At 37.3% G+C, this 15663-nt stretch overlaps 1 protein-coding gene across 1 annotated transcript; it reads left to right on the forward strand.

Annotated features, from left to right (window-relative positions):
* The first annotated feature begins 436 nt into the window (after positions 1–436).
* On the forward strand, positions 437–4786 carry LOC127840519 (MAM and LDL-receptor class A domain-containing protein 1-like). The gene is made up of 4 exons (XM_052368934.1): positions 437–617; positions 1720–1871; positions 4070–4183; positions 4520–4786. Exons 1-4 carry the CDS (start codon positions 437–439, stop codon positions 4784–4786), a joined length of 714 nt encoding a protein of 237 aa, XP_052224894.1.
* Positions 4787–15663: the final 10877 nt, after the last annotated feature.

The following is a 15663-nucleotide window of genomic DNA, read 5'->3' on the forward strand; positions in this document are numbered from 1 at the left end:
TATATTGTATTGGCATAAAAGTAAAAAAAAATAAAATAATGTTTGATACGGTATTCAGCTATCACATCGTCACTCTCTATGATGCCAATCCGAAAAGTCAGCCCCTCGACTAAATATCGAGTAGGTCGCCGTAGCGTAATGGACATGGTGATATGGTGGCTAGCGACGGGGAGGTTACGGGTTTGATCCACACTATGGGAGCGTTTTTTAAATCCCCCAGAGACATCAAGTACTTTAACTAATTAGTTTGCTGCTCAGCAAACCATTTTATCCGCGGAAAATGTCGTTCATTTTGTTTTAATTTCTCAAAACAATAAGAATATGCATTTTTAATTAATATTATCATACAGTTCTTCTTGCATGTCCTGGTTTTTATGCAAATTATTCTCCATTTCAAATAACAGGAACATATCTCTATTTTGAAGATATTTGCAGAATGCTGTATGTGGTAAATCCTTTTAGCGAAGACCCAGCATTCTGCGGGTTCGAGGATCCAGGCATGTGCGGTTTCGAGCAGGACAACACCACGGACCAGTTCGACTGGACGCGCATCCAGGGTCGCACTCCCTCAGCCAACACTGGACCGGAAGCGGACCACACGTGCGGCGATAGTAACGGTAAGTGGTCGGCTGTGAAATATTTGTAGAAAATTGGCGCCTGCTTTCGGAATGTTATGGCCCCTTATTAAAAACCGCGTTTACAATAAGAGGTTTTCTGTGCAAATTAAATTTGTAACGTACGGTATGCTTATTACCACCAAAGTAAATAAATAACCGGGTCGATTGAAGATGTTATATTTTTCATCCTGCCTCTGTTGCAAACATTGACCTAATAACGAACGGTCGAATAAATTTTCCTATCTTCGGTCAACAGGAAGTAGTGTATTCCTACGCACGTTGTGACACATAGTTGAGTGTAACCTTTCCAATACACTACACAAGGGTGTAGTACTTTACCAATATCGGCTGCTATCGTAATTGTAGCCCAAGAAAAATATCACATTCTCGATTCGTTTTTTTATTTCTTCTCATATTTTCAATAGGAAGGTATTAAAAAGAACAGTTTAAAGTGGAACTATTCTTTACGTGACACACTCGGTAGTTATTCGGTCGTCAGAAATGTTGTGTACATGTAGGAGGCTCGACAACAATTATTTTATTGTTATGTAAATTAATCGTTTGTCTTTGATAAAATGTGTCAACGGCATGAAGCAGGATAAATCGAATACATGGTTGGTGCCGAGAGGGAGAAAGTTTATTCGGTTCGGCCCGAAAAAGAAAAATAGGGCTCGCTAAAAGTCGCCCTATTTTCCTTTTCTAAGCCTCACCGGATTAACGTTCTCCATCTCGGCACCAACCATGTATTCTCTCTATATATATAACTCCACTTGGATTAGGTGTAACACATGTTTATACAAACACGTATAACGGTATAAATAAGCACGGCTTATGCAATTAATCGCATGCAAGTATAAAAACCTCTGACAGGAATCACTTTAAAAAAAAGAAGAAGAAAACGACTCAGAAAAGAGTATGACGGTACCGTACATGCACATGAACGTATTATTTGCCGAATTGCCTATTTAGTATTTATATATATTTACCAGACGATTTGTTAATGTTAAGTACCTCGATATCTAAATAAATACGCTTATGTTCTTTTCTTGTGAACGATGTAGATCAGATTCCATGCTTCTATGAGTTCAGTGTCATGTTGCAGGCTACTTCATGTACATTGAGGCGAGCGGGCGCTCCAAGGGTCACGCCGCCCGGATGTCGTCTCCCCGGTACCGCGGTCTCCAACCCCAGTGTATCGAGTTCTACTATCACATGTACGGGCGTCAGACCGGCACTCTCACTGTCTATAGTAAGGTAGGTAACAGACAACATGTACTAGTACTTTAAATACGTGTTAAAGACAGCTACTGCGTTCCAAAGATAGTAGGGTAGGTGACAAACTATTCTAAATACGTGCTAACGGCAGCTACTGCGTTCCTAAGTAAACTTCCTTCAAATCTCGACGTGGTGTGTAACTTCTCCGTGATTAAATACGAACCGTGTTCGGAACATGTACAATTCGGACCTTTATACATGAATAAATAAATAAAATAATGTCACATGTAATGTATAAGTTCCCTTACTGAAAGCAAGTTGAATTGAATAAAGCTTATCGCAAATGCTAAACTTCACATCTAAAAACACACGCACGAACAAGAACGCGTGCAAATGTGCCGCGTCATGCGAAAATGTGCTTTATATGTGCAATCGCGCAGTCATGTCAGGAACTACCTTGTCTGATAATAAGTCGACGAAACATGACTTTGAAGCCAATTGCATATTTCCTGACCACATTGCGCGAATGCGCAGATTGGTCTGAAGTTATGCAGGGCGCATATTACATAAGACCTATTTTAGCATGACGCGGCTCAATTTAATTCAATTCAATTCAATTTTTATTTTAAGTCGGTGCAGATATGTCAATATAAACATTAGCTATGTATAGCTATTTACCGACATATCATAAAAACATAACATGTAACAATTAAACAAGCATATGCAAGAGTCAATGAGAATAAATAAATAAATAAATGACTATAAAACATGGTAGTTTCATATACTGAAATGAAAGATCAAAGGTGGGTTTAAAACAAATAACATAAATACATTGTATGATTAAAAAATGTGTGTTGTACCTACTGATCTTGACTTATAAATGTCTAAAAGCTGCCTTAAACGCAAATGGGTAAAAAACTGAGTGAGAAATATGGGCACAAAGGTGCGACAGATAAAAAATTGATTTGAGAAAACTGCTATTACCTCAGATCAGTTCTGCGAGGAAATGATCAGCAGCTACATTACAAAGCACATATATGAATGAAAACATATACGCAAGACGCATCTTAGATATAATATGAGTGTGTGTACATATCCTCAATAGCATACATGCATATAGTGATTAAGTTTTAGAGCTAAGTATAAAAGGCAAAATAAAAGACAAAGCATATAACAAAACAAGTATGAACTAATCTAGCAGATTGCATAGGAAATGCAAAAAAGCAAGGTGGAATAAATAGTCTATATACACAGGCTCATCTTCGATATAATGTGAGTGTGTGTACATATCCTCAATAGCATACATGCACATATAGGGGTTGAGTTTTAAAGCTAAGTATAAAAGACAAAATAAAAGACAAAGTATATTACAAAACAATAATGAACTTATCTAGCACAATAATGAACAAAGCATATAGCAAAAACAATAATGAACTAATCTAGCATAGGATATGCAAAAAGCAAGAAAGAAGCAAATCGGATGCTGAATATATAAGCAGGGTGTATGAAGTATTACTATTACTAAGCATGGTTAGAACAAAAAGTACAGGTACAACTCTCTCCAATTCCATGAGCTTATCAGGCTTTTAAACTGATTGAAATTACTTTCGTCTCTAAAGTGTTGAGGGAGCTTATTCCATAGTTTGGCATAGGAGCGGATGGAATTAGTGCCATAACCAGTAGTTCTCACCTTTGGTATATCAGCTGTCCCAGTGTACCTAAAAGAGTAATTTTGTTTTTTCATATTAAGAAGATCATGTAAGTATGTTGGACCTTGTTTATTTAAAATCTTAAAGGCTTCAAGTGCCATAGTCCTTATTCTTCTTATTTTAAGGGAGGGCATTTTAGAGCGAGATAGAAGGGTTTGATAGTCAGAATTGTTATCACTGTAAATAAAGGTAATATGAGTTATGTTTGGTAAGTAAATGTAGAGACTGCATGATTAGCAGGTAAATGTTTGCCAATTTTACCAGATTGAAATTGAGAATTACAACAGAAGCACCTGAAATCATCGCATTAAGAAACTATATTGACGATAAAAAGCTACTGAAACGTTCCCTTTGAAGAACTTTAAATTTGTTATTTCAGTTTCAGTTTCAAAAATGTTGTTTTCGTCGTTGATTTTGATTTTACCCAAAACTTTGTCTGCTGTGTCTGTATTCATGAATATAACAGGCTTATATAATTTATAAAATCTGATACCTTTTACCATAAGGCCATATTGTTACATGTTTTAGCTTTTGACCAGTGAAGAGAACGTGGCGTTATGGCGCGTATTCGGTAACCAAGGCAACCTCTGGATCAAAGCAAGCATCGCGGTGTCCGAGGAGACGGTCCGCTCCGGCTACCAGGTAGACTTTTAAGTGTTTCCTGACTTGATTTTTGGTTTTTAGTGTTTGTGAAAGTTGCGAGGTCTTTTTGAGCTTTATGATGCATTTTGTTTTGGAACCCACTATTACCTAATTAATACTTGTCTCACGGAAGTTGGGACTAATTATCTATTTAGGCCTTCTTACTTTTTACACAAATGTATTAAATGTTGATGTGGTCTTGTGTTGCGGTGCAAAAAGTAGTTTCTGGAGAAAATCATGTAGAAATCCGGTATAGAACCCACCATCAAAACTCACATGCGTCGGTGCATTACCTAATATTATTGGGCTAATACGCGTTTTGCTACTGTATTTCAGTTGATCTTCGAGGCTGTCACCGACCTCGGTTACGAGGGCGACATTTCCATCGACGACTTCAGCATCCGGGACGGTGCGTGCGCAGTAGACACGGCGTCCCTGGAGGTGACGCCGCCGCCTCTGACGGACGCCGAAAAGTCTAAACTGCTTCAGGATCAGGTTGAAAGATATCGTAAAATTTTAAAGCGTCGGCAGAGGCTGCGGAACCGGTTGCATGGAAAGACGCCTGACAACGACGAAGGGGATGATGACGATGGTGCGCGTTGATTCTATATCAGGAACATCAGTCGATATCAAGACTTTTTAATGAATGTATGGTGAGAGTTGCGCTGTATTTCTTTAACCGCGTAATTTATGTGAATAATACATTAGTGTCAGCTATTTTCTGATCACCAGTTCAGAAACATGCGGTAGTCAACATTTTAAAATAAACGAGTTATAGAACCTATCGGAATTTGCAGGTTCAATGTGAGATTTTAATGTTTATTTAAAGTATTTTATTATGAATCCAAATCAGGGACGATGTATGTTCTTATTCAAAGGATACCTCAAGGCCAAGGTTTTATTTACGATAAATTAGAAACAAATCCAGAGGACTGTTCATGCAGCACTTTATTGCACAGTGTCCATGCAGCACTTTATTGCACAGTGTCCATGCAGCACTTTATTGCACAGTGTCCATGCAGCACTTTATTGCACAGTGTCCATGCAGCACTTTATTGCACAGTGTCCATGCAGCACTTTATTGCACAGTGTCCATGCAGCACTTTATTGCACAGTGTCCATGCAGCACTTTATTGCACAGTGTACATGCAGCACTTTATTGCACAGTGTCCATGCAGCACTTTATTGCACAGTGTTCATTGCTATGCGCCATTCAGCAGGACTTAAAGGCTAAAGCGATATTTGCATTGCCATGTTATTTAATGATCGGCGTGATTTATACATACATTAAACACATGCATAATAATGTGTCTTATTCGCATGTATGCATGAAAATAAAGAAATCAGTGTTTGCATTAAATGTGCGTGCACTAAATTTGTCGAAAAACAGCATGACTTTAAGAAGATGTGTCTCTGGTGTGTTCTAATAGTGAAAATAGGACCGCGGCTTCAATAAAAATGGTTTCGCAGTTATAGTAATGCAAATACAGAGATGTATAGACCACACGAGCCGTGCCCAATCATCAACAGAGGGTTTCGCATACTAAAATATAATTAAGACTCTGTAAAATGCGACTGAAAAATCATTATGATCATTCGGTACTGTGGGCCTGCGGTTGAAAGATGGCGTCCAAAATTGCCGCTAAAACATTAAGTCACTGATAATCACAATACACTTAAAGATTTCATTACCAAATTCAATGTAAAAGCAATAAATTTGACAAAAAATAAATATTTTTTAGCGAATAGACCCTCATAACCATACCATTTTTAAAGAGCATTCCGGACGAATTGATTTAAACAATGAAAAGGTAGTCAGTCGATACGTGAGGAAGAGTTCGATGCAAATCAAAGGTCACTGATTTCCGGCCATCTGTTTTCCGGCTACTCTCCAGTTGAAGGTATGCTGCCAAGTGTAAAGGCCACATTACGTAGTTTCCAACCTTAACCCCAAACAGTAAATTTGTAGTACGCAACACTGTTTTGTCCTACCACACGCACACAGAAAATTTTAAAAACAAGTGCATGGCAAGTGCCCACACAGAGAATTGTGTTCTAAAATAAATGATGTTATTGATTAAGAGAGAATAGGATTGCACATAAAAATATTTATAATCCTGTAACCTAATATGGCTATATTTATGAGCTATCATCAAATGTTTTTTCCCCGTTATTTTATGCGATATACACCATATACCTATACATCAGATTTACTATTTTATCTATTTTTTGTTTGCCAAAAAGATATTAGCTATACTGTTGCAACATGTTTTCGCTAATTTCTTACCAAAATGAAAAGGGTGTGTTGTCTATGATAATATATAATACACCTTAACCAAAATTAAAGTATGTCTTCTTAGTTATTGTTTATTTTTGAGACACTTTGAATTTACACAAATAACACTTGCCTATACCATGATAAAGATATAATACATTCCTATGTTTATGAGTTTTCTTGGTGTGACATCATAAGGTTTACGGTACGTCACCAGATTTGTAAATTGAAATACAGTAGCTTTCACCCAGCTTAGGAACCATGTTTTTTTATCTAGTGGGGTGTATCTTACCCATGAGGTTTTGGATAATATTGCCGGTCTTGACAATCGGCATCACTGTGGATGGAATTTGATTGGTCAATTTAAGAATTGTCTGAAATGTCAGAAAGAAAAAATGAAACACACTTTACATGAATAATCTTGAATATATAGAAACCAAATGCGTTTTATTAAACCATTCTAGCAACGAAGAGCCGATGGTTAATAAACCTTGCCTCTCTGATTGGGGCTCTATGTTCATATATATTATTGATTTGTTTTCTGATACGGGAGATGTCATTCCCACTATTAATAATAATGGACTCACTCGGAAAAGGCTGTTATTCGGGAAACTTAATAAATAATCCTGTACTTCTACAGGATACATTACAAACCGGTCAGCTCTTGTCGAACCATACTCGGTAGGAGAATACATGAACATAAGAATATATAATTTGTTTGAATGTACTTACATATGCCGTGAAATACACAATGACTTTTGCTCACCCCAAAGCCGCATCAAACGAACTTGAGGACCTATGCCAGTAGGATAAAAACCATCCGTATAATTATAAAATGATTGTAAAGAGATAATAGGCAGCGTAACAATTTTGAATGCTCCGCTTATTGAGGAAACTGTCGGCAAGTTGTGTCCATGCTACAGGTCTGGAGACTCAATTGGCCATCACGATGGTAGCCGAACTATAATAACTTAGTTTTACTTTGTTAAAGGCATGTTTGTTACATGTGCATTTTGACACACTTGTTTCTTTACGCATTCCATTAATTTAATAGTTGAATGTAACTTAAGAATTATTGTTGGCATTTTATTATCTCCTTCAGATTAAAAAAGATATTACCTAGTCTCCGAAATACCAACTCCTACCGTTTAAATGTACAACTGTCAAACATTATTATTTATGTTCACTAACATTAACGAATCATGATCATATTTCAATCTGTATATATCCTGCGTAAACTTTATAAATCAAAATATATGCAGCGAAACGATGAACACACATACAAGTAGTAAATATATTCCTGACTTAAAAGCAAAATTAACAACTTCACATGTATCAATATAACAAAACATGTATAAACATAAAAAAGACAGTCTCAATTTTCAATGCTCGAAGAGATAAGCAAGCTTAAAATAAGAAAGAAACGGCCTGAACACGAGATATCTAAATTATTTGTAAATAATTTTATACCATGTGAACGATTCTTTTAAATGATACATAATTTTCACGTATTATACTAACAATAAATAATTTAAATTATATATAAATTTTATCACAATGTTTATCCCCTTCATTTCGGCCTATTTGAATGCACAACATATTTACATATAAATGTTAGTTTTATACTCTAAGTCTGATGACAACAATATTCACAAAGAGAGGGCAATAAAAAGCGATAATTTCAATGTTAAATTCCTACACTATTAAGGCCATCTTCAGCATCAATATTTATATCACCATCTCTGAATCGTTACCCCGCATGATTATTATCACAATCGCCAATTTGAATTTCAATAGTGATAAAACGAAGGCAAGATCTTACGATTCCACTTCATAAAAATGCTATGTTAAGTGCGAAAATACGATGAGAGATAGCAAAACAACGATGCAAATTCATAGTATTTAATTCGAGATATCGCATCGTTTTATCGTGAATGCGACCGAGCATGGATCAAGTACGCGAGATCACAATATTAACTTCGCAAATTCGCATTCCGGTTGCATATGCGCAGACATGCCATATTATTGCTGTTTTTAATGTTTTATTATAAAACATATACCGGCATTACGCTAAAATACGTTAATGAGGATATGTGCAAATAAGAGGTCAAAACCACAACGTGGAAATATACGTGTACGTGTAAACGATAAAAACTATAATTAAATATTACATAAAGGCTCAATGTCGGATCTGAAATTCCGTTTGATTGAACATATTGGATTTTACTTAGTACATAGGCAATATTGAAAGTTTAATGGTAAAGGCATTTTTTTCGTAGCACACATGCTGTGCGTATTTAGACTTTTGCTGGCGAATGTGTATGTTCCTTTATCATCATTCTCCTCTCGTTAACATCCGAATTCGGTGGTTTTCTAGTCTGTTCGCAAGGAGGATTGCTTTTGTACAAACTTTACTGCATGAATATCTAGATTTCTCGACTAATAATGAGTTAATATCGCGAATACACAATACAAAATAAAGATGTTTATATCGTGATCTCGTATCGGTATGTCGCCTCATCGCATCTTATTATCGTATTCCTATCATTATATCGTGCCCTTGCGGTTTTAGCGGTACTTAATGACACAAACATGTAAATACATAGTTTCATCTGTTTCAAACATAACATATATAGCAATCAACATGTAAATATACAGTTTCATCTGTTTCAAATATAACACAAGGGCTGATCCAGGATTTCTGGTTACGAGGGGGGGGGGGCGGAATATTGAAAAATTTGCTGGGCGTCCAGGCGGCCTGATAGGAGCTTCACGATTTAAATGATTTTGAAGGCTTTGACAACCACTTCTCGAGCATGTCACGCCTTATATACTTTCATCAAAGTACCTTCTTATAATGCCAAAAAAGTGCATGGTTTATCGTTTAAGGGGTCCAGGGGGCGAAGACCCCCCCCCATCGAAAGCTTCACGATTTTAATGATTGTGAAGGCTTTGACAACCACTTCTCGAGTATGTCACGCCTTATATACTTTCATCAAAGTACCTTTTTATAATGCCAAAAAAGTGCATGGTTAATCGTTTAGGGGGTCCAGGGGGCTAAGCCCCTCCCCCCCCCCTCGAAAGCTACACGATTTAAATGATTTTGAAGGCTTTGACAACCACGTCTCGAGCATGTCACGCCTTATATACTTTCATCAAAGAACCTTCTTATAATGCCAAAAAAGTGCATAGTTAATCGTTTAGGGGGTCCAGGGGGCTAAGCTCCCCCCCCCCCCTCGAAAGCTTCACGATTTAAATGATTTTGAAGGCTTTGACAACCACTTCTTGAGCATGTCACGCCTTATATACTTTCATCCAAGTACCTTCTTATAATGCCCAAAAAGTGCATGATTTATCGTTTAGGGGGTCCAGGGGGCTAAGCCCCCCCCTTCGAAAGCTTCACGATTTAAATGATTTTGAAGGCTTTGACAACCACTTCTCGAGCATGTCACGCCTTATATACTTTCATCAATGTACCTTCTTATAATGCCAAAAAAGTGCATGATTTATCGTTTAGGGGGTCCAGGGGGCTAAGCCCCTCCCCCCCCCTCGAAAGCTTCACGATTTAAATGATTTTGAAGGCTTTGGCAACCACTTCTCGAGCATGTCACGCCTTATATACTTTCATCAAAGTACCTTCTTATAATGCCAAAAAAGTGCATGATTTATCGTTTAGGGGGTCCAGGGGGCGAAGCCCCTCCCCCCCCCCCTCGAAAGCTTCACGATTTAAATGATTTTGAAGGCTTTGAAAACCACTTCTTGAGCATGCCACGCCTTATATACTTTCATCAAAGTACCTTCTTATAATGCCAAAAAAGTGCATGGTTTATCGTTTAGGGGGTCCAGGGGGCGAAGCCCCTCCCCCCCCTCGAAAGATTCACGATTTAAATGATTTTGAAGGCTTTGACAACCACTTCTTGGGCATGTCACGCCTTATATACTTTCATCAAAGTACCTTATTATAATGCCAAAAGGTGCATAGTTTATAGTTTTGGGGATCCACGGGGGCCAAACATGATGTAGTAAACAACTGCTTACCAGTTGTTAAATGAAACTGACCATTTGTGCATAAATGTACTTAAATAATGTACGTTGTATTGCTTTCGTCGTTTGCAAAAGGCGGACAATTTGTATATAAAACACTTCAACCACTGTAAATGATAAAGTGCAGTTGTATGTATGTATTGCAATCTGTTAAAAACATAAAACTCATATCCATAATCAATATGATTGATAAACTGATCATACTACAAAGGCACACTTTTCTGATGATTTAATACCGATAAAGGTTTCGTGACCATACCAAATATCTGGAAATGCGTTCAATATAAAACATAATCGATTAGGTGTGGGTTATGAGCATCAGTCGCTGTACCTATGGAATTCAAGAGGATTGGCATCATGAACACATCTGGAATCAACACGTGATAGGGACGTTTGTGAAACAAACGATGCACTCAATACAAATGTCTTAGATAGTTGTGTAATCACGAAATGGCTCTATGTATAAGTACATAGTTGTCGTCATGAAATAGTGAAGATGTGTCGTCGTCGGCATGTTCTCAGCCTTATGGCGACCGTCCTTTGGAAGTTCCATATGGTTTTAAGAAGCCATTCCTGAAATAAAATAACGGGGTGCAACCATAACTCTGCAATATGGTTACACATTTCGTAAACTCATTTACCCGGGAATGCAAACGGGTTTCTACCGAATTTAAGTAATGTTTTTCGCCTAAATGACGAACGCATATTTTCTTGTTTGTTTTATTTGGTTAATATTTGTCACAATGCCTAACGCGCCACTAGTTACTACATATATAGCGATATGTACAGTATGAAAACATAGGACATTGTAACTAAAGACATGAGACGTCGTTTATAAGATTAATCTGTATGATACTGCATTATTTTGCAACACTCGACACATGTTTTTTTAAACAAACAAATTCAATATTTGACCCGCTACATATTCGTTGCATTCTACTCAAAATGCACACACACAATTTGAAACAAACGACCCATCTAAGTAGCATTCCATCGGTCCTGTCTCTCGCTACTCCACTATGTTTTTCAGTACGTTGTGCTTTTATCATAAGGTACTGCCTTCAGTTTCCTTTAATTACTTTTGTGAATTATTAAAGGCATGTTTACACGTCTCTAGTTGTTTAATTGTCATTTTCGGACAACGTCACGTTCGCATGTTTGTTCGCATAGTCTAATCGCTATGTTTTATCTTGACGTTGTTTTTATGAATGTTTGTCTCGCGTTTCAACACAGCGGAATGGGGTTCAACCTGCACCAGTTGACGTGACTCATGACTTGCCTGCTGTTCTGTCGCTATCAGCAAATCGTTGGCTCCGTTCAGCACATTATTTACTTCGCGCAAGTATACAGTGCGTTCAATTAGTACGAAAACGGTTAAACTGGATCTGCAGCTGAAAATTAAGCATGTTTCCGGAAATTTCGTGTTCCCCACACTATCATAAAGCGAGGACTCTATCAAGTATTCTGTAACATTTAGTTGAAGTGGATCATAAGATTATTGTTTAACAATACTAGGCCATATTCATAAAAAAGAGACATTGATACTGTATTATCCGGTTATCGCTTTAATTTTGGCTTAATTGACGTTATTGTGAACTTATTTAAAGCACTGTGGCATATAAATCATATCATGCTTTATTTTACTTCTCAAAAATCACTGTCGTTGACGCTCTCGCTCAAATAATCAAAAAGGTAATCACCCCCCCCCCCCCAAAAAAAAAAGAAGAAAAGAAATAATAATAAATAAAACACACACACACAAAAACAAAAACAATTACAACAACAAATAACAACAAAAAACACACACACACACACACACACACATATGATTAAACATCGTAATTATCATCACAGAGTTTATAACGTCATATATCAACCCCAGCAATATAACCTTCCGCATGCGGCCGTCTAAACTAATAACCTCCGATAAATCTGTTTCGTCAAGCGCGGTCGGAGGCTGTAGGCAAGGTATACCATAGTGAATCAACCGCTTTGATCTTGTGTTTTAGCGTAATTTGGTTAATATCTTATTATCCCCACGCTTTTAAAGGCGTTCTGTCCGTTTGTCCACAGGAGTTTGAAATTCTATCAATATAGCTAATCTAATGGCTAAATAAAAAAATATACCCCTATATAGTATAAAGACTACAGGAATGCAACGCAGCAGACTCCGGACCTGCCCATTTTCCAGTATACAAGGGAAATTACTGGAAACAGGGTACCCTACATCGACCCATGGTATAATTATCAAATGGCCGGTGAAAGAAACTACGAACACTGCTTACCGTGAACTACCTTCCTCTTAATTCACAATTATTCAACACTTTCCGCTCATCGTCGGATCCATTGCGCGTTGTTGTTGTTTTTTAGGCTAGATTGCACTCTAACGGTACGCAGTTGTTTACCACTATCGACAAAGCAGGGGTTTGGGGGCGGTAGTTCCCGATACTAAGGAAATATATAGGATAAAAAAGATTATTAAGTGTTGTGTTATGTGTTAGGAATTGGGCGCTCAGCAACGATACAATTATACGCTTTTCCATTTTTTTACGTACCGGTAACGTGCAATCGTCCCGTTTTTTATTCACTTCGAATCTGCCATGTACTTCCACTTCGATAACAAAAACAACAAGAAATATATTCTTTATTTTATATGTTATAATAAATATTCCTATAAATTAATAGAATGTGTCTGTTTTTATTTGTCAGTTAACTAAAATGTTTATTTTTTTTCGAAGATGTTGTTGTTGATGTTGTATTGACGTAAACAAAAGACACGTAACCCAATGATCATGAAGCGGGAAATTTGAAAATTGGAAAATTTCCTAGCGAGTGGTATTTTATCATGGCCAGTCATCTAAGCATAGCGATATGGTATGTTTCCTATGTGTTTTATGTCAAGTTAGGTGTAAAACTGACCACTTCTGTGTGAAACACAAAGATATGCCATAATTGAATCACACTCTATGACCTAATTCCGGGGGGGGGGGCGAGAATGGCCACCTTTTTTAGCGCTCCCAGGTATATGAATAGCTTCTTTTTTCAGACAAGAGAGGCCTCGTTTTCTTATATGGGTGCCTGATTTTCACATTTGGCATACGATATGAATCGCCCAACTTTCGGACTCTGACTGGCTGCGACCTTGGTAGTCTACTAGAACCACCGACCTTCCGCCGCTAGTCACATGGATGTCTTCATAGACCACTCCGGCTAGGCACATATTACTTGACTGTATTAACTTACCTTATGATATGTCACGAGTTTGATGATTGGTGACTGGGAAATGATATAGTTATTTTTAAGTAAATAATAACGAACACCCTTAGTAAATATCACCACAGCTTTAATGATTACTAAACACGCAAATACTTTGCCAACATACTAGTACTCATATTCGTGTATATAATGCATCATCAACATATAGAGTAAATCCTGTCCAACAAAGCGTTTATAGCCACTAAACAGTACATGTATATTGATGCAGGAGTTTGAAATTCTATTCATAAAGTTAATGTAATGGCTAAATAATAAAAATAGACCCCCCTATATAGTCTCTATAGACTACATAGGCTTACTCCTGTGATATTATTATTGTCATATATTGTCTTTTTCTGAGGATATAATTCCAAGCACGATCGGACATTTCCCTAGAACCGCTGATCGTTCAGCTTGGTAACACCAGCACTTAAACCAGATAGACACAATCGTAAGGTCTACATCATCGGACATTATACTAATTAATTAAGCAACATGTATGTTTAAATGCATAAAGTAACGACACATCTAAACTGCCGTAGACAAACTCATAACTAACCGCTGAGGTCAATCATTATAGCCTTTACTGGGATCTGGTCAGGTTCCAAGCAGTTTGACGATTTAACAATAATTCTTCTGAATTTAGATAACTTGGAAAAAACTTAAAACATAAATCTTAAGACATTTGAGCAGAAGACATGGAGTTGATTAACACATGTATGACGACACACTGTGATATATGTATAAATATTACGATGGGAATAAAAAACGCGACGATTGCATTTTACCGGTACGTAAAAAAATGGAACAGCGTATAATTGTATCGTTGCTAAGCGCACGATACCTAACACCTAACGCAACACTTAATAATCCTTTTATCCTATATATTTCCTTAGTATCGGGAGCTATCGCCCCAAAATCCCTGCTTTGTCGATAGTGGTAAACAACTGCGTACCGTTAGAGTGCAATCTAGCCTAAAAAACAACAACAACGCGCAATGGATCCGACGATGAGCGGAAAGTGTTGAATTATTGTGAATTAAGAGGAAGGTAGTTCATGGTAAGCAGTGTTCGTAGTTTCTTTCAACGGCCTTTTGATTATTATACCATGGGTCGATGTAGGGTACCCTGTTTCCAGTAATTTCCCTTGTATACTGGAAAATGGGCAGTTCCGGAGTCTGCTGCGTTGCATTCCTGTAGTCTTTATACTATATAGGGGTATACTTTTTTTGATTTAGCCATTAGATTAGCTATATTGATAGAATTTCAAACTCCTGTGGTTTGTCCTGGCCACTATCTCCTCCTACACTATAAGCACTAGAACCTTGAAATGTACACACATGGTAGCCATGAGCATATGTGCGACGGCGCACTATTTGAAATTTTGATCTGACCACTGGGTGAAAAGTTATGGGGGATAAATGGGGTAAATTGAGGACATTTTCACTCATTTTACTAACAACATGCGACGCACATGATAATTACTTTTGACCCAGGGGTCAGATCAAAATTCCAAAAAGTGCAACACGGTCTATCTCGACCATCCATGCCCACATTACCCACCCCAGGGCCATTGATACATGTAAAGGCAGCTTGGTTCCCGTCCTCTTTCAAATATTTCGAGAGGTCCACGAGTACTATTTTCCCGTACCACCAAATTATTTTTCGTACCCAATTTTTTTCCGTACTCATTTTTTGTACCCAAATTTGTTTTTGTAAACAAATGTTTTTTCGTACCCCAACTTTCCCGTACACCTTTTTTCGTACTCAATTTTTTTTTGTTCCGAAATTTTTTTTGGTATTTATTTTTTTTTTCTAAATTTTTCTCGTACCCAAATGTTTTCGTACCCAAATTGGTTGTGTACCCAAAATTTTTTTCGTTCCAAGTTTTTTTGGTTGTTCTCAAA

The sequence above is a fragment of the Dreissena polymorpha genome, chromosome 8 (assembly GCF_020536995.1).
Source record: "Dreissena polymorpha isolate Duluth1 chromosome 8, UMN_Dpol_1.0, whole genome shotgun sequence".
In the NCBI taxonomy this organism is placed as follows: Eukaryota; Metazoa; Mollusca; class Bivalvia; order Myida; family Dreissenidae; genus Dreissena; species Dreissena polymorpha.